Here is a 21620-nt window from a genome sequence, read left to right on the forward strand (position 1 = left end):
TCGTAACATCCTGCCGAAACACGTCACTTGGCAGCTCCCTTCTTGGAAGTGTCTGTGCTGTCCGGCTTGGCCGCCGGATCTGTGGAAGACTGGGAGTTTGGAAGTGAGCCCTGTCCACGCCCGCGCCCCACTTTACCACCTCTTTTTGGATAAGTCTCTCTCCATTTCTGCTTGCGCGCAGGCTTGTCCCCCTGCCCTGTGCCCCCCGCGGGCTTAGGGGTGGGGAGTAAGTTATGGGTTCCATTTCCAAGATGTACTCACAACCTGCTTCGCTGGCCACTACGTCACCGAACTCGGCCCCGTCGATACCTGCTGTAGCGATGGCGGCTTTGCTTTGCTCGACGTTTGATAGGCTGCAGAGCTTGCGCATGTACGCCGTTATCATCCCAGCCGTTGAGACGAGTCCAGCTGCGCGTGTACTGGCGTGCCATGCATCACACGCGTAACGATCCACCTGTTGGCCCCACTGCGAAGGGTGTTTGGGAGTATCTCGAGACCCCACCTTGGTGTTAGGGTTGAACGATAAAACGTCCCTCTCTGGTTGCGGAATTTTCCAGTCTTTGTAGTTGAGGTTCCTAACCTCGACTGCTAAGACGTCAACCCCCTTCTGACTGAACTTTGAGGAAGATTTAAGTAGCGGAACCGCCTCCGCCCGCTTAAACGCTCGTTCGATGTGAGGATAAGGTGGTAGAGTGGAGTCCCTGACCCTCTCTGCCATTCGTGGAAAATCGGCTACCACCGGATCTTGAGTATTGCCCGGCTCGGTAACGATGTCGGCAGAGTTGACCGCTCGCGCGAACAGATCGCGGAAACTGGCGAGGAATGTTTCGGACCCACGTTGCATGGCGTCGCCATCTTTGTTTGGTTGAGACGAACTTGGCTGGCCGTCTTCCACGCCCTGATCGTCTACTTCCTCAGCCAGTGAATCCTCGGGTTCCGCACCCGCCGAATAACATGCCACGGATTCACCAGGGAGAGATAGGATCTCATTGATCCAGTCCTCTCTAACTATCCCGGATGGTGGGATAGCCTCTGGCTCCGGAGGGATGCTAATGCTAGCCGCCGTCCCGTGACTGTAGCTAGGAAGCATCGGAAGGATGTTGCTAGCCTCCGCCCCATGGCTATAGCTAGGTAGCACCATGCTAGCCGCCTCGTTAGCAGGTGCGAAGGGATCTGCAAGTCCCCATCTTTGACGGTACAGGGCAGCCCACCTTTGGCGCCCCGATCCTCTGATGGTTTTACAGAAATTGCAGTCGATCTCATTACGGTCTACATCCTTCAAGTAGCCCGTGTAGTGAACATGCGGGATATGGGAGACACAGTCCGGATGGGGGTCCCATTGGAGCGTCGCCGGTTTAACACACCCGCACCAAGCGTAGAATCCGGCCACATTGACCGGATTAACGAACATCTTGGCGATAAAAGGTAAGCTAACTATAAGTTAGTATCTAATATACCAGGATATCACTAGATTACTTGCGTATTTGCAGTTTTCCTCTTAGTCCCAGCGAGAGAGAAACAGCCATCGACCGATCTCATTTAGTTGGAGATGGAAAGAGGAATAGCGCTTCCGGTGGGCGTGCCAATACGGGGTCGGTGGGAGGACATATGACCACAGGGGGTCATATTGTCCGGGATTGGCACGGGGAATGCACCTCCATCGTTTTTCTTTTTTCCAGCGAGCTATTGTGGATGATGTCACAATGCAATAACCCTCTCAGCCATTTTGGAGTACGTGAAATGTAACTAATGTTACTTGGAGAGCAAGAATGAGACAGAAGGACAAAGATAAGAAGATTAAAAAAAAAACCTTTTTTTTAGGTGTTCTTGGTTCAGCCTGTCTAGTATGAAAGGCTATTAGGTAATTGTTCAAACGTTTTGGTAACTCAGTGTGCCTCTCTCTGGATGAATGTATCCTCTAAAATGTTAACTTTTTATCCCAGGCGATAGCACTATATGACATTCTGGTGTGTGTACGTGTGTGTACGTGTGTGTGTGTGTGTGTGCGCGCGCATGTGTGTGTGCATGCATGTGTATGTGTCCACTACATATGGTATCTTACTCCGTGGGAATCTGTACCCGGTTGGCAAAAACCAGAAGTTCCAGAGTATTCCTTGGATGGACGTAGTCAGGTGCATTACCACTTGGCATATCCTCTTCCAGCCCGGAGGACATGGGTTCAAGTCCTGGTCCGCACGCGCAAACACAGCAGCACCATTCTCAGTCTGATCTCTAAGGATCAAAGTGAATATCTACAACTAGAGGTGAGTCTATGTGTGCTTGTGTGAGATAAGGCACCTGTTGAGAAGTGTCTGATTCCATTACTACATTTCCACTGAGAGAAAACCCCCGTTATTGCCATTCCGATTGATGGAATGTTTTCATGAACGTGCTTACATGTTAATTAGGAATATGGACTATATTGTTAAATTGTCGGCTTTTCAATGCAATGTAGCAACAGTTAGTCCTAAAGTCATGTGTGTTTGTGGCTTGAAGTTATCCAGCATGTAACTCATCTGGCACTGTGTCTAACGAGGTGCAAAGTTTGGATGCCAACAGAGAAAGTAGTTGAACAGTGCAAGCTGCAGATATGTTGGGCAAGTGTCACAACTTGTGAATAGACCTCTAAATGGATGAAAGCAAACTGAGGTCTTAGGAATACATCCAGATTCATTTGGTTTTTCATCTGTAGCAAATTTAATTGAATTTTTGTAGCCTTTTTTTCCCAGTTGCTCTCTATCTATAAATTGTATTGACTATTGAGCATAGAAAATACACCTATTTGCTTAAATGACATTATCTTTAAAGATGTTTATTTTTATCATGCTAACACCCATTGTGTAGATGTTACATCACCCCTTTTTGACAAACAGTTTTTTCCTCTCAAACATTGATCTATCAAGTTTGATATAACTGTTGTAGAGGCTAAGCCGATGCTTTAAGCCCCTGAGATGTTGCACCACAGAAAATGTAATTGACGCACTTATTATCGTGTCTGTTGAACCAAAGTCCGAGACTAACTTGCCAGTTGAACACCCTGTCCATTTATTGTTAGTGTCCATTAAACTTGAACGTATTTCCAAAGACAAGCAAACAGTAATATCCAGAACCACAAGTAATGACTGCAGCAACAAGCTGCCTCAGCATGTGTCTCTGGGTGTGTGGTCAAAAACTGTGAACCTTCCAGACAGAACACCTGACCAGACAAAGATTGGTTCCTATTTATGCAATCGAGTGTTAATTGGCTCCTACAATAACCATTATAGCCTATATTCTGTCCCACAAAAAGGAAATACATTTGTACATTCCCAGATATATAATGGTTTTCAGGCTTCTTAATGCGTTTGCATTTTTTTAAAGATGTAATATTAACAATTGATACTGCTATTATAGCACAGGACATTGGATGGGTTGGGGGGGTAATGCATGCATATGTGCTAGTGAGTAGAGTGGAGTGGAGCATGTTGAGGGTACCTGAGAGGCTTGACAAGTCTGAGATTTAATAATTGCTTCATGGCTCTGCAGTAAAACACACATAGCGCTCTGTTCTTCTGTCCCTCACTCTCACTCTCTCTCTCTCTCTCTCTCTCTCTCTCTCTCTCTCTCTCTCTCTCTCTCTCTCTCTCTCTCTCTCTCTCTCTCTCTCTCTCTCTCTCTCTCTCTCTCTTTTCTCCTCTTTCCCAGTGCCATTCCAATTTGTCTCCCCTAGACATGCCCAGTCGCTCTCCTCTCATATACTTGTCAGGATCACCAGCATCTCACTTTCTCCTTTTTCCTTTTTATAATCCACTCCTCCCATGTCTTTTCTCTGATGGGGGAGGAAAAACAGGAAACAGCAAAATGGTAAAGATCAGGGAAGCGCAAGTAAAATCACAAACCAAGGTCAAAGCTCATGGTGACATGATTACTGCTGAGCCTCTATGACAACCTCCATGTTCTGATGAAATGCCTCAACAGTGTGTTACTGTGACTGCACTTTCAAGTAGCACTTTTACTCAACAATTTTCTAAAGTTTGTAATTTTTTTTTCATTTGTAATTTTTTTCAGAGTATTTCACACTGCTGGCGTGCGTTACATATATCCTTGGCATTATCGCAATTCGGAATTCAGCACATTTACTAGTCACAATGTAGTAATTACAGGGTGAAAGATTAAGACATCATCAGCAATGGGTAAGAAGAGAGAAGAAAAGCATGTACCTGTGTGAGCTGTTGTTTAAACACTCAGAGCAGTACTTCATGGGAAGCTGCTGGTGAGATTCACCCTCACCTGCAGTAGAGGCTCTTTGCTGCAATGGAATCACATGCTTCCATGCAAGCTCTTAGTTGTGCACACAATTACAGTTACAGGAGAAACACGTGAACGACACCCTTGTGAAGAAGCACACAGACACACACACCAACCCACACACACACACACACACACACACACACACCACCCTGGAATAAGTTCAGCTTCAATTGCAAGAACCGTTCAGCATTAATTGGGGGTAAAATCGGGCGGATGAGTGTGCCTGGTAAAAGCACTGCCCCAGTGGATTCTAAATATAATTAATATTCTTCATTACACAGCCTTGAAATGAGCCACAGTCCTCAAGTTAAGCAACCTTGGAGCTGTCCAGCACATTATCTAGTTGCTTTTAGGGTAGAAGGGAGGTATGGGAAGGTAGGGTATACAGAAGGAAAAGGGTTTGGGAGGGTGTGCACAGAGTAAAGAAAGAAAGGATGGAAAGTGAGAGCAAGAGCAAAGGAGAAGGCTGGAAGTTGGTTGGTTAATTTATTTATATTTCAACAGAGTTCAGAAGGTTTTTCTGTGGTTGTGTGGAGAGGGAAGGGGAATGGTAATGATTGCTGTTCAGTACTAGACTAACATAACCCTCCCTCTTGCTCACTTTCGCTTCCCTCATGCTCTCTCTCTCTATCTCTCGTTCTCCATCTCATATATCTCTGCCCTCTGTTTATGTGATAGCAGTGCCAGAGGAAGATGGAGGGGGGGAATTATGCTCAGTGGGACACGTGGAGGAAGCAGTTTGAAATTGAAATGAAGGCTGTGTGCCCACAGCCCCCCACCCACCCCTGAGCATCCCTAAGACTCTGTGATGCACCCACATAGACACACAGCCACACACACAGATACATATTCCCACTAACATACCACTCAGGCCCATAGTTTTGTTTTAAATGAATGTTGCCCTGTAAAAGTCAAGTGATTAGCATCACAGCCAAACCGAAACGGACTCATTTTCATCTGAAGATCAGAGGGCGGGAGAACAGCTTGTTGTGTAAACATGAGAAAAGTATTTTGCTCTGCCATTCTCTCTCCTTATCCATATATTCTAGCCCCCCCCCCCCCGCCCTTTTTCATGCTTTTGCTCTTTCTGTTGGTCTGTCTTAGAGAGAATCTGCAAGATATCTATTTTAGAACAGGCTTTCTGCAATGGAGTGAGTGAGTTAGTGAGTGTGTGAGTGAGTGAGTGTGTGTGCATGTGTGCGTGCGTGCGTGTAAGCTTTTTTTGGTCTTTGCTATATATCCTGTCACATACAGATAAGATCAGCTTGTCTTACCTGACTATTTCTATATGAAGGCAACAGTGTTCATTATTAGGGAGGTTATGTTATCTGCTCATAAACAGAGCTCCTTTCTACACACAAACACGGGGCAAAATAGGCATGAAGGCTCTTTTTAGTTCATTATGTGATGTGGAATTGATGTTGTTGAGGTGCATAAAATATTTAAATCATTTCATACCTGCATTAACATACCAAAAATATTACTTTTTTACTTCATGAACCAGAAAGCACTTTTGTCTTTGTTGTCAAGTACTTTTGACTCAGTTTATGTGCCTTTCTGCCTGTAGTACTCAACGAACCAAGATAAACAGGCTCATTATAAAGCATTTAATGAAATTAGAATCATAGTCCTATTTCTTCTGACAGTAAAACTCAACAACATTAAACTTCTGAGAGTTGAATCAATCACTACATATCGATTTGTTTGTGTAACTAGGTCTTGAATAAACATTGCGGATGGCAGCACTTGTGGAACTGGAAATTGTAAGCCTGTGGCAGGAATGAGGAAAAACACAGGAGACCAAGGCGAGTTTGATGTTTATTTCTCAACTCCAAAAACCAACTGCAGCAGGAACAACCCTGCACCGGCGAGCCCGGGAACGTAAACCACGCCCCCAGCTCACAGTCCTGCTGGGTGAGAGGCATAGCCCCTAGTGTCCGCCACACAGCCCCCCCCCCCCCCCCGAACACCCAGAAGGGACTCCTGGAAAGAAAATCAGTATCTCACTGGAGGCTTAAGCAGCCTGCCATAACGGCTGCGCCGTCCCTCAGCCGAAACAGTAGGTGAAACACAGTCCAAAGCCAGCTGAGAAGCAGAACGCTGAACCCGTGAAGACACTGCCGGGGCCCTGGAAGGAGGATGACCCCGACGGGGAACCTGGGCCGGAAACACAACTTCGCCTGCCACCCTGTGCGCCGGTTTAAGCCTATCAAGCGTGACACGCTCCCTACGCCCACCCATATCTAGCACAAAACCCTCAGGACCCGTCTCAAGAACCCGAAATGGGCCATCATATGGGGGTTGGAGGGGCGAGCGGTGAGCATCATGCCGTACAAAAACAAAACGAGCCGACATGAGCTCCGCAGGCACGAATGACCGCGGAAAACAGTGGTGAACGGGGCCTGGAACCCGAGTGCTGTCGGACAAAAAAGGATAAACGGCCGGACGGGGTCGAGGAGCGGAACTCCCAGGCAAAAATTCCCCAGAGACGCGGAGCGGCTGACCGAGCACCAGCTCAGCGGGTGACGCGTCGAGGTCCTCCTTAGGAGCCGAACGCAACCCGAGCATAACCCAAGGTAAACGATCCCCCCAGTTACCATCTGAGAGCGCAGCGCTGCCTTGAGCAACCGGTGAAAACGTTCACACAAGCCATTAGCCTGAGGGTGATACGCGGTAGTGCGGCGTACCTGTACACCAAAGGATTGCGCAAGTGCCGACCAGAGCTCTGACACGAACTGGGGGCCCCTGTCTGAGGTGATATCTGACGGAGTGCCGAAACGGGCGACCCAGGAGGAAAGAAAAGTGCGTGCAACATCCGAGGATGTTGTGGAGGATAGAGGGACAGCCTCTGGCCACCTGGTGGTCCGATCTACCATTGTGAGCAGGTGCGTAAAACCCTGTGAAGAAGGTAGAGGGCCCACCAGGTTCACATGCACGTGGTCGAAACGTCTGGCCGGGATCGGAAACGGTTCGAGGGGCGATTTAGTGTGCTGGTGGACCTTAGCGCGCTGGCACGCTACACATGTAGCTGCCCACCCCTTGACGTCCTTGCGGAGGCCAGGCCAGACGAACTTGGAACCGACCAACTTCACCGACGCCCGAACTCCAGGGTGCGAGAGGGAGTGAATCGAATCGAAAACTCGACGGCGCCAGGCCACTGGAACAACGGGGCGGGGACAGCCGGTGGAGACATCGCAGAGGAAGGCAGGACTGCCTTCCTGCATCACAGCGTCCTCTAGCTTGAGACCGATACGCGTTGACCTAAGGGCAAGGACGTCCGGGTCGCTGGGCTGGTCGGCAGCCATAGCGGAGAAATCCACACCGCAGTACACAGGACACACAAGCACATGCGACAGACAATCAGCAACAGGGTTGGACTTCCCGGGCACATGCTGAATGTCCGTTGTGAACTCGGAGATCGCCGCTAGGTGGCGCTGTTGACGAGCAGACCACGGCTCAGTCACCTTGGACATGGCAAAAGTCAGCGGCTTATGATCCACATAAGCCGTGAATGGTCGACCCTCCAGCAGGAAGCGGAAATGCCGGGTCGCAAGGTGCAGTGCCAGCAACTCCCGGTCAAAAACGCTGTACTTGCGCTCGCTATCCCGCAGTTTGCGGCTAAAAAATGCGAGTGGCTGCCACGCATTCGCCACACGCTGTTCAACCACAGCCCCCACGGCTATGTCAGACGCATCGGTTGTTAAAGCTATGGACGCCGTGGGTGTGGGATGGGCGAGGAGGGCAGCGTTAGTCAGGGCGCACTTAGCTCCGTCAAAGGCCTGGGCCCGTTCGGGAGTCCAGTCGACAGGGTCGTTAGCCTTCTTAAGCCGCAGGGCTTCGTAAAGTGGCTGAAGGAGGTGGGCAGCGCGAGGGAGGAAACGGTTATAGAAATTCACCATGCCCAAGAATTCCTGCAACGCCTTAACAGAGGCTGGGCGGGGAAATTCCGCCACCGCTTGCACCTTAGAAGGCAACGGGACCGCGCCTTGCGGCGAAATGCGGTGACCCAAGAAGTCAATCACCGGCAGTCCAAACTGACACTTGGCCGGGTTGACTATCAGGCCGTGTTCGTCCAGACGATGGAAAACTTGTTTCAGGTGCGCCAGGTGCTCTTCAGCTGACGGACTGGCCACTAATATGTCGTCGAGATAAACGAACACGAAAGCAAGGTCACGCAACACCGAGTCCATCAGCCTCTGAAAGGTTTGCGCTGCCCCCTTCAAGCCAAAAGGCATGCGCATGAACTCAAAAAGCCCAAACGGGATGATCACTGCGGTCTTGGGCACGTCCTCTGCGCGCACGGGAACCTGATGATAGCCGCGCACCAGGTCCACCTTAGAGAAAATAGTGGTACCTGCCAGGCGTATGGAAAAGTCCTGTATGTGTGGGATGGGATAGCGGTCATTGGCGGTGACGTTGTTCAGGCGGCGAAAATCGCCGCAAGGCCGCCACGACCCATCCGCCTTCGGCACCATGTGAAGCGGCGAGGCCCACGGGCTGTTGGAACGCCTCACTATACCCAGACGCTCCATGATGGCGAACTCCTCCTTAGCTATAGCCAATTTTACTGCGTCGAGGCGCCGCGCGCGCGCAAAAACTGGCGGTCCCAGAGTGGGAATGAAATGTTCTACCCCGTGTTTAGTAACCGCGGTGGAAAAGGAAGGCGTAGTAACCGATGGAAATCCGCCAGCAAACGCTGAAAAACATCCCCTAATGCTAAAAAGTTAGCGTGTGTTAACGGCCCGGCTCCCCCTGTCTCGCACGGAACAGTGGCGAAAGACACAGCATCAATTAAACGGCGGTTTGCAACATCAACCAGCAGACCATTAGCACACAGAAAATCCGCGCCTATAATAGGAACAGTAATGGCAGCGACTACAAAGTCCCACTCAAAATGGCGCCCGTGGAAGCAAACAGTCACCAACCTTGTGCCAAACGTCGCAATGGACGAACCGTTAGCTGCACTTAACTGTGGGCCGCCGCCTTCGGCCGACCTGTCTGTCTTAGCAGGAGGGAGTAGGCTCTTTTGCGAGCCTGAGTCCACCAGAAACCGTCTTCCTGACATCGTGTCCTTAATGAAGAGCAGCTCACTACGTCCGCCAGCGCCCACAGCTGCTACTGAGCACTGGCCCTGGAGTTTCCCGCCGTCTCAAACGTGCACGGAGGGACGCAGCGCCTCGCTTTGCCGCCGAACCGCTGGTGGAAGAAACAGAGGCCTCTCCCGCGCCGTCTCCGGGCAGTCACTTCAGCCACCACTGCCGGGTCCGCGTCCTCCGACGTCGGCTGCAGAGGCTCCGATGCCACACTCTGCACAGAGAACCGTCAGGTAGCCAGCAGGACCCGATCGGCCTCCTCAGCCAAACCTCGGCAGTCACCAGCGGCCAGACACGGGGAGTTAGCCAAAGCCGCGCGCACAGGAGACGGGAGCTGGCGCAGGAAAACGTGCGGGAAAAGGAACCCACCTTCATCTGAGCCTAGCAGCGACAGCATATTGTCCATGAGATCCACAGCCGTCCCGTCGCCCAAACCGGATAGGGAGAGGATTCTATCTGCCCTCTCTGCGGCAGATAGACTGTACCTCCGGAGCAGATGTTTGAGGGCGACGTATTTATCGTGTTGCGGAGGGGCGCGCAACAGCTGCATGGCCCGGCGTGTGGACTGCTGGTCCAGCGCAGCGACGACCAAATAGTATCTGGAGTCGTCCGCGGAGATTCCACGCAGGTGGAACAGCGCCTCGACATGCTGGAACCACGAGGCCGGGTCGCTCTGCCAGAACTCTGGGAGCTTCACAGCCGCGGCGAGAACAGCCGGTTGTGAGAGCTTGGGCGACGTGGCCGAAGTGGATTCACACTCCTCTTCTGCTCCAAACATGTTCAATTCGGGGTCACCAATGTGGCAGGAATGAGGAAAAACACAGGAGATCAAGGCGAGTTTGATGTTCATTCCTCAACTCCAAAAACCAACTGCAGCAGGAACAACCCTGCACCGGCGAGCCCGGGAACGTAAACCACGCCCCCAGCTCACAGTCCTGCTGGGTGAGAGGCATAGCCCCTAGTGTCCGCCACAAGCCCACTTTAGAGGGCAAATGAACCCGAAACAATCTGCTCATCCATTGTGCGATCCAAAATTCCTTGTTTTGGAGATTTGAAATGTCAGTTGCTTTGTAGGTTAGCCATGTCTAGACAGGACTGTACCCAGTCGACTGTCCCATTTCAAATGATAGGAAATGTCCTCTGTATGGTTCATTAGATTGGCTAAGCCAATAAACTGATCAGGGAAGACAGCTTTTTTATTATATACTACTCCTACTACTTTCGGCTGCTCCCATTAGGGGTCGCCACAGCGGATTACCCATTTCCATTTTTATATACTGAAATACAATAAAATCTCTTGTACAACATTTTTTTTCATTTTGTTCTGTTCTTTTTTTTATTAGATTTAATTAATCTAGTTAATTTTAAAATTTTCAAAAGGCAGTGGGAATCCATTCAAATGTACACATACGTAGTGCCAAAACTGCATGACAGCTCAGCCTGTAGCACATTTAGCTCTCAAAACATCAGACTGGTCACAATTTTATTGATTAAATTCAAACATTCCTTGTTTTGTTTTCAGGCCATGTCCAGCTATTACACAGGGTTTTTCCTTTCAAGCATTCTTTATTTTACTACGAAACATTGCCTAGAAATAATTAATTGGAATGGCTATTTGATTTGTAACAGCAGCATCTTATAATGTAAACTTCCAGCCAAGACTTGTTTTTAACATCTATTCTCTTTTCCTTTTCTTTTTTTTCTTTTTCTTTTCGTAGGACTCTTTAATTAAAGGCAATGTGTGCTGTTTCTTGGTTCAATGAGTGCATTCATGTGTCCAGATGTTACTCTGTACCACAGGCAACACTAGATATGTGTTAATTCAGTTTTTTAAATAACGCACTTCACTTGAAAATTTTCATTTCAATTCATCATACTCCTGCTCCTTCAGTTATTCTGTGTAATTTGTTATTTTTTTCAAAATTAATCTCTCACATTAGAAGAAAGAGAAAAAAAAGTTGTGCTTGTGCAAAATTGTTCCAACTATGGCGGTACCGAATAAAGGGAGTTTGAGAAGTCGGGGATTGAAATGGACCTTGCTGCAGAGAGGACAGAGAAGTTTGATTTAAATTTGTTAGTGGACAAAGTTGTGTTCGAGATTGAGAGGACCCTATGTTGGAGTAATGGATTAGCCCACTACCTGTTCATATAGCAGTGTTAGGATTGCTTTGAGTCTGCAAAGCTCATTTCAGAATAAGAAGCATAATGAAAAAGAAGCTTTTGAAAGTGCAGACCTCTTTTTACAATACTATCCATGAGTTTCCTGGGCGGTCACTGGGGAAACCATTATGGGTAATACTTGCGGTGCTCGGCGGAAGCAGTATCACAGACCGGCGGCAGATTTGGCTTAAGAAGTGTTAGATATTGCTGTCGGTGTTTAAAAGAAGACAATAAAAGTTGCTAACCCACATATAAAATGTCGTTATGGAGCTTGGGGACAACATGTGCTGTTCATGGTTGTACGTACAACCAGACTAAACTTGATGAGTGGCTTAAACGGGAGTGCTTCGATCGTAAACCTAAAACTAAATCAGACTGTTCCTGTCTGCGATGGTACACTTTCCATCACCTCCCACAAGACGACGAGGCACAAAGAAATTGACCCTAGAACTTAAACTTAAAAAAGCCCCCTAAAACTATTTATGTTTGAGAAGAGCTTTTAGAGGAGAACTTACTTCTAGGAAATAGACACAATGACTTAACACAGTCAACATGACTAACCACCAGTAGTGTAATGTAACTAAGTGCTGTACTGAAGTACAGATTTGAGGTGCTTGTAATTTACTTGAGTATTTCTGTTACACAACTTTGTATTTCTACTCCATTACATCTCAGAGGCAAATGTTGTAGCTTTTACTTCACTTCATTCGTCTGACAGTTTAGTTACTAGTTACGTTTCAGTTAATTGTTCATAGCATTTCTGTCCAGTGAAAACCAGATGTGTTGCGTTTGAGTGTTTGTAATAAACTGAAGGTTCCTTTATGGGTTGAGAAAATTATCCTACTTCTTAATCTGAATAAACTATTCAAAACCCCCTTGCATTAGTTGGAAAATCCATATCAATCACAAAGTTGAAAACAGGCTGTTTTCTGATTTTTTTTTTAGTGATACGTGATTCTCACAGGACAGCCGTGCTGCAAACATATGATGATCTTATAGAATATGATGCATTGCTGTAGATTAAAGTAACAAATAGTATATAAAGTAGTTCAACTGAGCTCCACTTTAAACATCTACAGCAGTAAAATGCAAGATACACATTAATGCAGCAGTAATATTAATCCAAAAACATCAAATATAATAGTAAAAACATTGACAGCAAACATTTGACTGCACAGTGTGTTCTTTTACTTTTCAGATTTTAAGTAGATTTTACTGATTATACATACTTTTTTCTAACTTAAGGTTTTGAATGCAGGACTTTTACTTGCAGTGGCGTACTTTCACAGTGTTGTGTTACTACTTTTATTAAAGTAAAGAATCTGAACACTTCTACCACTGCTAACCACGTGTGGTGGTTGTTGAATTTATTCAGAAAGGTACATCTGGCGAAATTGCAGGAAAGAAGAGACGGACAATTTCTCTCATTGACTACATGAACGTGTGTGTCTTTTATTTCTCTCTCCAAAACCGACAGCCCCAGCAACATGGCGCTGCCTCAACCAATTATCATCGTAGCCCACCCTGTTAACCTGGAAACACTTTCTTAAAGCAACCACAATCAATTATGGGGAATTATGTCCACAGAGTCCGCTACATACGTCCCCCCAGAATTCACCATAAGCCAACATGGAGGGGGGCGGATGGCCCGGCTGCAATGGCTTCATCGAACAGGTGCGGAGGCCAGGGTGCCCACAGGAGGGGCCTGAGGGACCCTGCAGCAGCGTGGGCGTCCGGGAGGAGGAACATTAGGGGCCTTGTTGAGGGGTGGGGGCAGGGTAGGGGCTGGGCAAGACTAACAGGTCAGCCCAAGTCCAGGTGAGCTGGTTTGAGGCGATCCAATGAAATGCGCTCTGGCTTGTTGCCGACTTCCAAAACAAAGTGTTTTAGTCCGGTCTCCAGGATGCGGAATGGCCCATCATAGGGAGGCTGCAGGGGTCCACGGTGGGCGTCATGGCGAATGAAAATGTATTCCAATGACTGCAGACTTGCGGGGATGTGAGATTGTGGGAGGCCGTGTTGCCAAGTGGGGACCGGTGCAAAAGCTCTGGCCTTATCCAGGAGGGTGGTCCGCTGATGGGCTAAAGACCAGGGGACCGTGGTGTTGGGGATGAAATCCCCTGGGACCTGCAGTGGCTGTCCATAAACCAGTTCAGCGGACGAGGACTGGAGGTCCTCCTTACGGGCAGTCCTGAGGCCCAGCATGACCCTCGCGAGTCTGTCGACCCAGCTGCTATCCTTGAGGCTGGCCCGAAGAGCGGCCTTCATACAGCGATGAAACCACTCGCACAACCTATTGGCCTGCGGGTGGTTCGCAGTGGTGCAGTGGAGCTCCACCCCTATGCTCTCTGCGACTGCGTTCCAGAGCTCCAGAGTGATGCAAACTGTGAGCCAGGCTCACAGTTTGCATCACAATAAGATCCAGGCTCTAGTCATCTCCCAGCTGGACTATGGCAACTCCCTTCTTGCTGGCACCCCGGCATCAGCCATCAGACCTCTGGAGCTTGTTCAGAAAGCTGCAGCTCGTCTGGTGTTCAACTGCCCTAAGTTTTCCCACACAACTCCCCTTCTCATGTCCCTACACTGGCTCCCAGTAGCTGCTCGCATCCAGTTTGAGACTCTGGTGCTAGCCTACAGGGCAGTGAAAGGAACAGCTCCTTCCTATCTCCAGGCCATGGTCAAGCCCTACTCCCCCGCCCAACCACTTCACTCTGCTGCCTCAGGACACCTGGTTGCCCCGTCGCTTAGAGGCCCCTGCTGCCGATCGACCCGGTCACGGCTCTTTTCTGTCTTGGCCCCACAGTGGTGGAATGAACTCCCCACTGATGTCAGTGGAGTCGCTGCCCATCTTTCGGCGCAGGTTGAAAACTCACCTCTTCAAGAACTACTACCGTGTTATTTGCTCTTAGCACTTATTGTAGTCACTCATTTGCGCTTTTACTTTAGCACTGGTTTTGCTCTTAGATGCTTGTTTAGAGAGAAGATTCACTTATGACCTCTGATGACTAGTAGTTCTCCTGATTTCCTACGTTAAATGCACTTATTGTAAGTCGCTTTGGATAAAAGTGTCAGCTAAATCACTGTAATGTAATGTTGAGGAGCTGTTGCTGCGGCGGCGACTGTTGTGTCTCCAGGCAGTGGTGAAAATGTTTGGGCAGGAAAACGCGGCTGCGCAGTGCTGTTGGCCAGCAAGGAAGATTTTATCAGCCTCCTCGGCCAGAGCACGACAGTCAATGATGGCGGTGTTGGCTAAAGCAGCCCATACCTGAGAAGGCAGCTGTCACGGAAACAGTTGGATGAAGAGGAAATCAGGCTTGTGCTCTCCCAGGAGATCCAGCATCCTGTCCATAAATTCAGATGGCTTACTGTCACCGAGGCCTTGTAGAGAGAAAAGCCGACTGGCCCGCTCAGCGTCAGAAAGTTCCAACATTTTCAACAGGTGAGCCTTGAGTGTCTCGTATTTATCCTGCTGCGGAGGATTTTTGAGGAGGCTCACCACTCTGGTTGCTGTTGAACTGCCGTAAGCCGACAACACGTAATAGTATTTTGTGGTGTCCGCGGTGATTTCCCGCAATGCGAACTCCACTTCTGTCTGGGCGAACTAAGCCGAGGCGGACGACTCCCAGAACTCCGGCAGCTTGAGAGAAACCACTTTAGTCGTCGTGTTCATAAAGAGTTGTCCCTGGAAACGTCCAGCAGACAAATGTCGGGGTCACCAATGTGGAAATTGCAGGAAAGAAAAGACGGATAATTTATCTCATTGACTACACGAACTTATCTACTCATATATTTTTGTAATGTGTGTGTGTGTGGTGTTAGTGTGTGTGTGTGTTAGTTAGTGTAGATAGCGGGACCGAAAACTAAAGCACTTATGATCCTAATTCTTTTTGGAGGTGGTAGGTATTGTCTCAGAGAGTAGGGGGAAAATCCCAGAAAATTAAAATTATGCATTATTATGCATAAATATGCAAAATATGCATTTTTCTAAAAATGGCTAAAAACCACTTTTCTCGGCGTTTCAGATGATTCTGAGCATCTTTGATTTTTTTCACCTATAAAAAAAATTTCAGGGACTTAGAAATGTTTTGGCATTATGCAAAATATATGCATTTTTGCAAAAATGCACTTATGGTCCTAATTATTTTTGGAGGTGGTAGGTATTGTTCCAGAGAGGACCAGAAAAATAGCAGAAAATTAAAATATAATTATAATAATTATACATAATTATGCAAAATATACATTTTCTAAAAATGGCTAAAAACCACTTTTCTCGGCATTTCAGATGATTCTGAGCATTTGGGGGGAGGGAGTTGGAGTGGGGGGCAGGATGAAGAGGAGGTAGATTTAGACGGGTGGATAACCAAACTGCTACATTGTAGCGGGGTTCTTCTAGTGTGTCTTATATTTCTCCTAAACCAAGAGCCTCAGCAACATGGCGCTGCTCCAACCAACCATCGTCGTAGCTCCGTCTGTTAACCCGGAAACACTCTCTTAAAGCGTCCAGAATCGATTATGGGGAATTATGTCCATAGAGTCCGCTACACATCACTTTATTCCTATTAATGAACTGCACAGCACAATGTCAGAATGTGTAAAGTTATTTTATTCCAACTTTTAGCTGTATCTGTCTCTTAATCATTGTTTTGTAAGCTCACCCAACTGCCTTTATCAACTGGCCTATCTTAACTATATGTCCCGTGAAAAATAAACTTTGTTCTGTGAAAAATGAACTGGTGAGACATCATTACACTGTGTTTGTGTAGATCTGTTCCTTAATATATGATCTATATCTGTTTAATGTATCTGTTAAAACAGTACTTCATAAAATAAGGGTACATTCAAACTGATTGTATTGTACTGTATTAAATAACACCCGGCCGACTTGATTGCTGTGTAGATATTGGTACGCCTCCGAGCTTTTTAAACTGCTCATCGCCTTACCGTCACAGGCAACGGACTCAACAAAATAGCTAAAGATGCTACCGTACGTGATACGAGGCCACTTCTTTACGTCATCTTCCCAACCATCTATTACGGACTGCAAATGTTTGTTTATTTGAGCTCCGTTAGGTTGTGTTCCCACATCATTAGCTAATTTGGCTGGCTAGATCTTCACGAATGAATGAGAGGTCGTACAAATCGCTCTAAGACAGATAGCGTACCGTTACCATGGCAAACGTCGGTTCCGGTTCAGTGACAGGACGCGCCGGATGTCGCGCCCATAATTCACGCAAGGTGTCATGGGGGCTGTGAATAAGGTAGCTAGAGAGACATGCACATTCTGGCTGTGCACATTGAACTTTGTAGTTTGTCAATCATTTATGTTCCGATTGCACTTCCGGTCAAAATGGCGGAGTGTGGTCGATTTTGCAAGCTCCGAGACCTTTTTTCCCCCCTTAATAGAAAGAATACTTTTGCGCAGAAAAACATCGTTTTACATCAATTCACTATTGGGCAACTGCGGACGAAAGTGGGAGAGACACGGAGCCGGGTTCGCTTGTTGCGACTGAAAAAGACGACGGCTGTACTTGTCGCTAGCTAAGCTAACTAACTGGTTAAGCTAACTAGCTGGCACAAACAAAACTTTATTGCAGACTCAGCGTTCATAACAGACAAAGACATGGAAAAAAACGTCATGGGACATTAACAAAAAATTCCCCCAACTGAGGAAGTCGACGATTTAAAAAGTTCGCTTGACTTTCTGACGGAGGAGGTTGCAACGTTCAGATTACAACTGAAAACGATTTTGGACCTGGTGGAAGGAGTCAAGGCCCTGAGGCTACAAAACACAGAAGGATCAGAGAATCGTATTCCTGGAGAACCGGGTGGATGATTTGGAGTAGTACACGCGAATGAACGACATCATTGTCACCGGGCTAGAGACTAAACCCCGGTCATACGCCCGGGCAGTGACGGCAATGGACGGTGGGGAATTCAGCGAGCAGGACTCCCAACTCTGGAGCAACAGGTGGCTTGTTCTTTCCTTCAGTTTACGGGAATTGAAGTGGACAACAACTACATTGAAGCATGTCACCCTCTCCCTCGGAAAAACAAGAGTGATAAACCGGCCATAATAATAAGGTACATATACATGAGAACGGAAAGCATAAAACCACATTGCAAAGGCAAGGAAAAAAGCTGAAGGGATCAGATGTCTACTTGAACGAACATCTGACTAAAAAGAATTGGGACATCGCCGGAAAGGCACTCTTCCTGAGAAAGCAGAGGAAAATCCAATGTACATGGTCAACAAACTGTAAAATCCTCATAAAATTAAACGGAAAATCAGAAGAAGTGAAAGTGCTGGTTGATCAGACACCTTGAGGGATAGGAAATACCAGTAAGTCCAAAAGTACAACGCAACAATGTAATGAACAATCTTAGAGTAACTGAATAAACACACTACATGCAACCAAATATGACAAGTTCTGAAAGAAGTCATTCATCTCTGTCTGGAGATAATGATAATCAGAAAACAAAGATTACAGAATATGATACACTGGGATTGAAAACTTTTAAATATACTGAGCATAAATCACAAGATATGGAAAATGATGTTGATCCAGAAAATAATTTATTCAATAATATCAACAATTGCTATTATTACAGAGATGATCAGTTTAACACTAAGGTTAAGTCTGATCATAAAATATCAATTTAAACTTTTAACAGCAGAAGCCTCTATGCCAACTTTAAAAACATCAAGCAATATTTAAGTCAATTCAAGAAACCATTCAATATAATAGCCATATCAGAGACTTGGCTCAGCCCTGAGAAGGGTGTGGACATTGAGTTGAATGGATATGAATTGACGTATATGAACAGGAAATATAAAAATGGAGGAGGTGTGTCTTTGTAGTGGATAAAAGATTCAATTATAAGGTGGTGGAAAGCCTGACGACAGCGGGTGATGACATGCTAGAATGCGTTACAATAGAAACCTGCATGGATAAAAAGAAAAATGTAATTCCGAGCTGTATATACAGATCACCCGGCTCAAATATTGAAATATTTATGGACTGGATAGAAGAAACTTATTCAAAGACAACACAAAAGGATGTGTTACTATCTGGGGATTTCAATATAGACCTGTTAAATCCAAATAAGCACAAAAAGACCGAAGAGTTCATTAATGCAATGTATAGTTTGGGTTTATATTCTAAAATCACTAGACCTAGCAGAATCACACCACACTGTGCCATCTTAATAGACAATATATTCACAAACATAGAAGACAACAGAGAGCAGGCTTTTAATAAATGACATCAGTGACCATCTACCAGTTTTTACTGTATGTGAATGCAATTTTAGGAAGAACAACATTCCCAACAACATTAAATATATAAGAGTAAGAACAGAGGAATCTATGAATGCTTTTAAAGATGAATTACTAACATATAACTGGAACATAGTGTACAAAGAAAAAGACGTATACAAAGATAACGCTTACAATTCATTCCTAAACATATTTCAATTCTTATATGACAAAAGTTGCCTAATAAAACAATTCAACAGTCTACTACTACTTTCGGCTGCTCCCGTTAGGGGTTGCCACAGTGGATCATTCAACAGTAGACGGAAATATAAAGATAGTCCATGGATCACAAAGGGACTATGTAACACTCGTCATAAAAAAATAAGCTCTACAAAGAATTCATAAAGCCCCAAACCATCGAAGCAGAAATAAAATATAAAAACAAGCTAACTAATATTATGAGGATATGCGACAAGGAATACTACAATAAAGAGTTAGAGACCAATAAAAACAACACCTAAGGTATATGGAAAGTGTTGAAAAGTATTATTAGAAACTGATCTAGAAGCCCAAGCTGCCCCCAACACGTCACAGATAAAGATAAGACTATAAATAATATGGAAGACGTGGTCAATTGCTTCAACAGATTCTTTGTAAATTTGGGCCCAAAACTGGCAAGAAAAATCAATGACACACAGACAATCACAGTGGGGTATGATAGTGATTATGGGGACAGAAATCCGAGTTCCATTTTTCTTTGAGCAGTAGAAGAGAAAGAAATCATGGACATTGTAAACAAATGCAAGAACAAAAAAGTCTATTAATTGGAATGAGATTGATATGACAAAAACTAGTTGCTGTTATACTAGACAAATTCATCCATCCATTATCTTAACTGCTTATCAATCTGTTGAGCGATAGCCAGTACAGATTTCAACCAAACAGATTGACATCTCTGGTGTGCATTGAATTAATTGAAGAAATAACTAATTGCATAGACCAAAAAAAGTTTGCTGGGGGAATATTTATAGACCTAAAAAAAGCCTTAGACACTGTTGACCACAACAGATAGATAATTTGGAAAGATGTGGTATCAGAGGGGTGGTACAGAATTGGCTAAGCTATCTAAGTAACAGGCAGCAGTTTGTAATGATAGGTGAACATAAATCGTCATGCATTGATATTACTTGTGGTATACCCTAGGGGTCGGTTTTAGGTCCAAAACTGTTCATTCTGTACTTAAATGATATATGCAAGATATCAAAAATATTGAAAATTTGTTCTATTTGCTGATGGCACGAATATATTTTTTTTTCTGGTGAGAATTTACAGCAGCTTTTGAAAGTGACCACAATAGAAATGGAAAAATTAAAATGGTGGTTTGACAAAAACAAATTATCCTTAAATCTGGACAAAACAAAGTTTATGGTTGTTTGGAAATCATATAATAAATACCAAAGTAAAAGTAGTGATAGACAATGTCCAACTAGAACGAGTATATGAAAATCATTTTCTAGGTGTGATACTAGACCACAAAATCTGCTGGAAACCTCACATAACACATGTGCAAGCAGAGCTGGCAAGGAGCATTGCAGTCATGGGAAAAGCAAGACACATTCTGGATCATAAGTCATTGCACTCTGTATTGTTTATTTATTTTGCCATATCTGATCTACTGTATGGAGGTGTGGGATAACGCCTACAAAACCAACCTACAACCATTATGTGTGCTACAAAAAAGCCGTAAGGATAGTTTATAATGTAAGATATTGTGAACACGCTAACAAGCAATTTTTAAAGTCAAATGCCTTGAAGTTAAGGGGTTTAGTAGAATTTAACACAGCACAAATGATGTTCAAAGCAAGAAACAATCTACTACCGAGTAATATACAAAAACATTTCTCAGAGAAGGGGAATATAATTTGAGAGGGAAGTTAAACTTAAAGAAATTATGTGTTCAAACAACTTTGAAGAGCATGGGCATTTCAGTCTGTGGGGTAAAATTGTGGAACAGTTTGAGCGTGGAACTCAATGTACAAACATTATGCAGTTCAAGAAGTACAAAGGTCAGTTCCTTAGGTTGCAGTTTAGATGGGTGGGGGGCGCTTCCTGGATGAGTTGTAGCTGCGCCCTTGGAGTTAATTTGGTAGGCCGGCCACCCCTGGGAAGATTCACCTCTGTTTTCTCCATTTGAAGACAATGGCTCTCACTGTGGTTCGCTTGAGTCCCAGAGCATTAGAAATGGCTTTGTAACACTTTCCAGACTGATATATCTCAACAACTATTTTTCTCATCTCTTCTGGAATTTCTTTTGATGGTGGCCTGGTGTGCTGTTTGTTGAGACCTTGTAACCTCCTTCACATTGATGGTAAGGTTCTATATGAGTCATGTTTAGATTCAACAGGGCTGGCAGTAATCAAGCCTGGGTGTTTCTGCTCTAATTGAATCCATTGATCAATTAAATTTGGTTAATTGGGGGTGTCCGGGTAGTGTAGCGATCTGTTCCGTTGCCTACCAACACAGGGCTGTCCGGTTCGAATCCCCGTGTTACGTCCGGCTTGGTCTGGCATCTCTACAGATACAATTGGCCGTGTCTGCGAGAGGGAAGCCTGATGTGGGTATGTGTATTGGTCACTGCACTAGCACCTCCTCTGGTCAGTCGGGGCGTCTGTTCAGGGGGGAGGGGAACTCGGGGGAATAGCGTGATCCTCCCACGTGCTACGTCCCCCTCGTGAAACTCCTCTCTGTCAGGTGAAAAGATGTGGCTGGCGACTCCTCATGTATGAGGAGACGTGGTAGTCTGCAGCCCTCCCCAGATTGGC

The 21620-nt window shown here is 45.8% G+C and overlaps 1 protein-coding gene across 1 annotated transcript in view; it reads left to right on the forward strand.

Annotated features, from left to right (window-relative positions):
- si:ch211-186j3.6 (neural-cadherin) overlaps positions 1-21620 on the forward strand; it is a 666499-nt gene that overhangs the window by 577798 nt on the left and 67081 nt on the right. Inside the window, 1 exon segment of the mRNA XM_056278708.1 lies at positions 2098-2264. Within this exon segment, the coding sequence (XP_056134683.1) occupies positions 2098-2264 (167 nt within the window).

Source organism: Lampris incognitus, chromosome 4 (genome assembly GCF_029633865.1).
Source record: "Lampris incognitus isolate fLamInc1 chromosome 4, fLamInc1.hap2, whole genome shotgun sequence".
Lineage (NCBI taxonomy): Eukaryota > Metazoa > Chordata > Actinopteri > Lampriformes > Lampridae > Lampris > Lampris incognitus.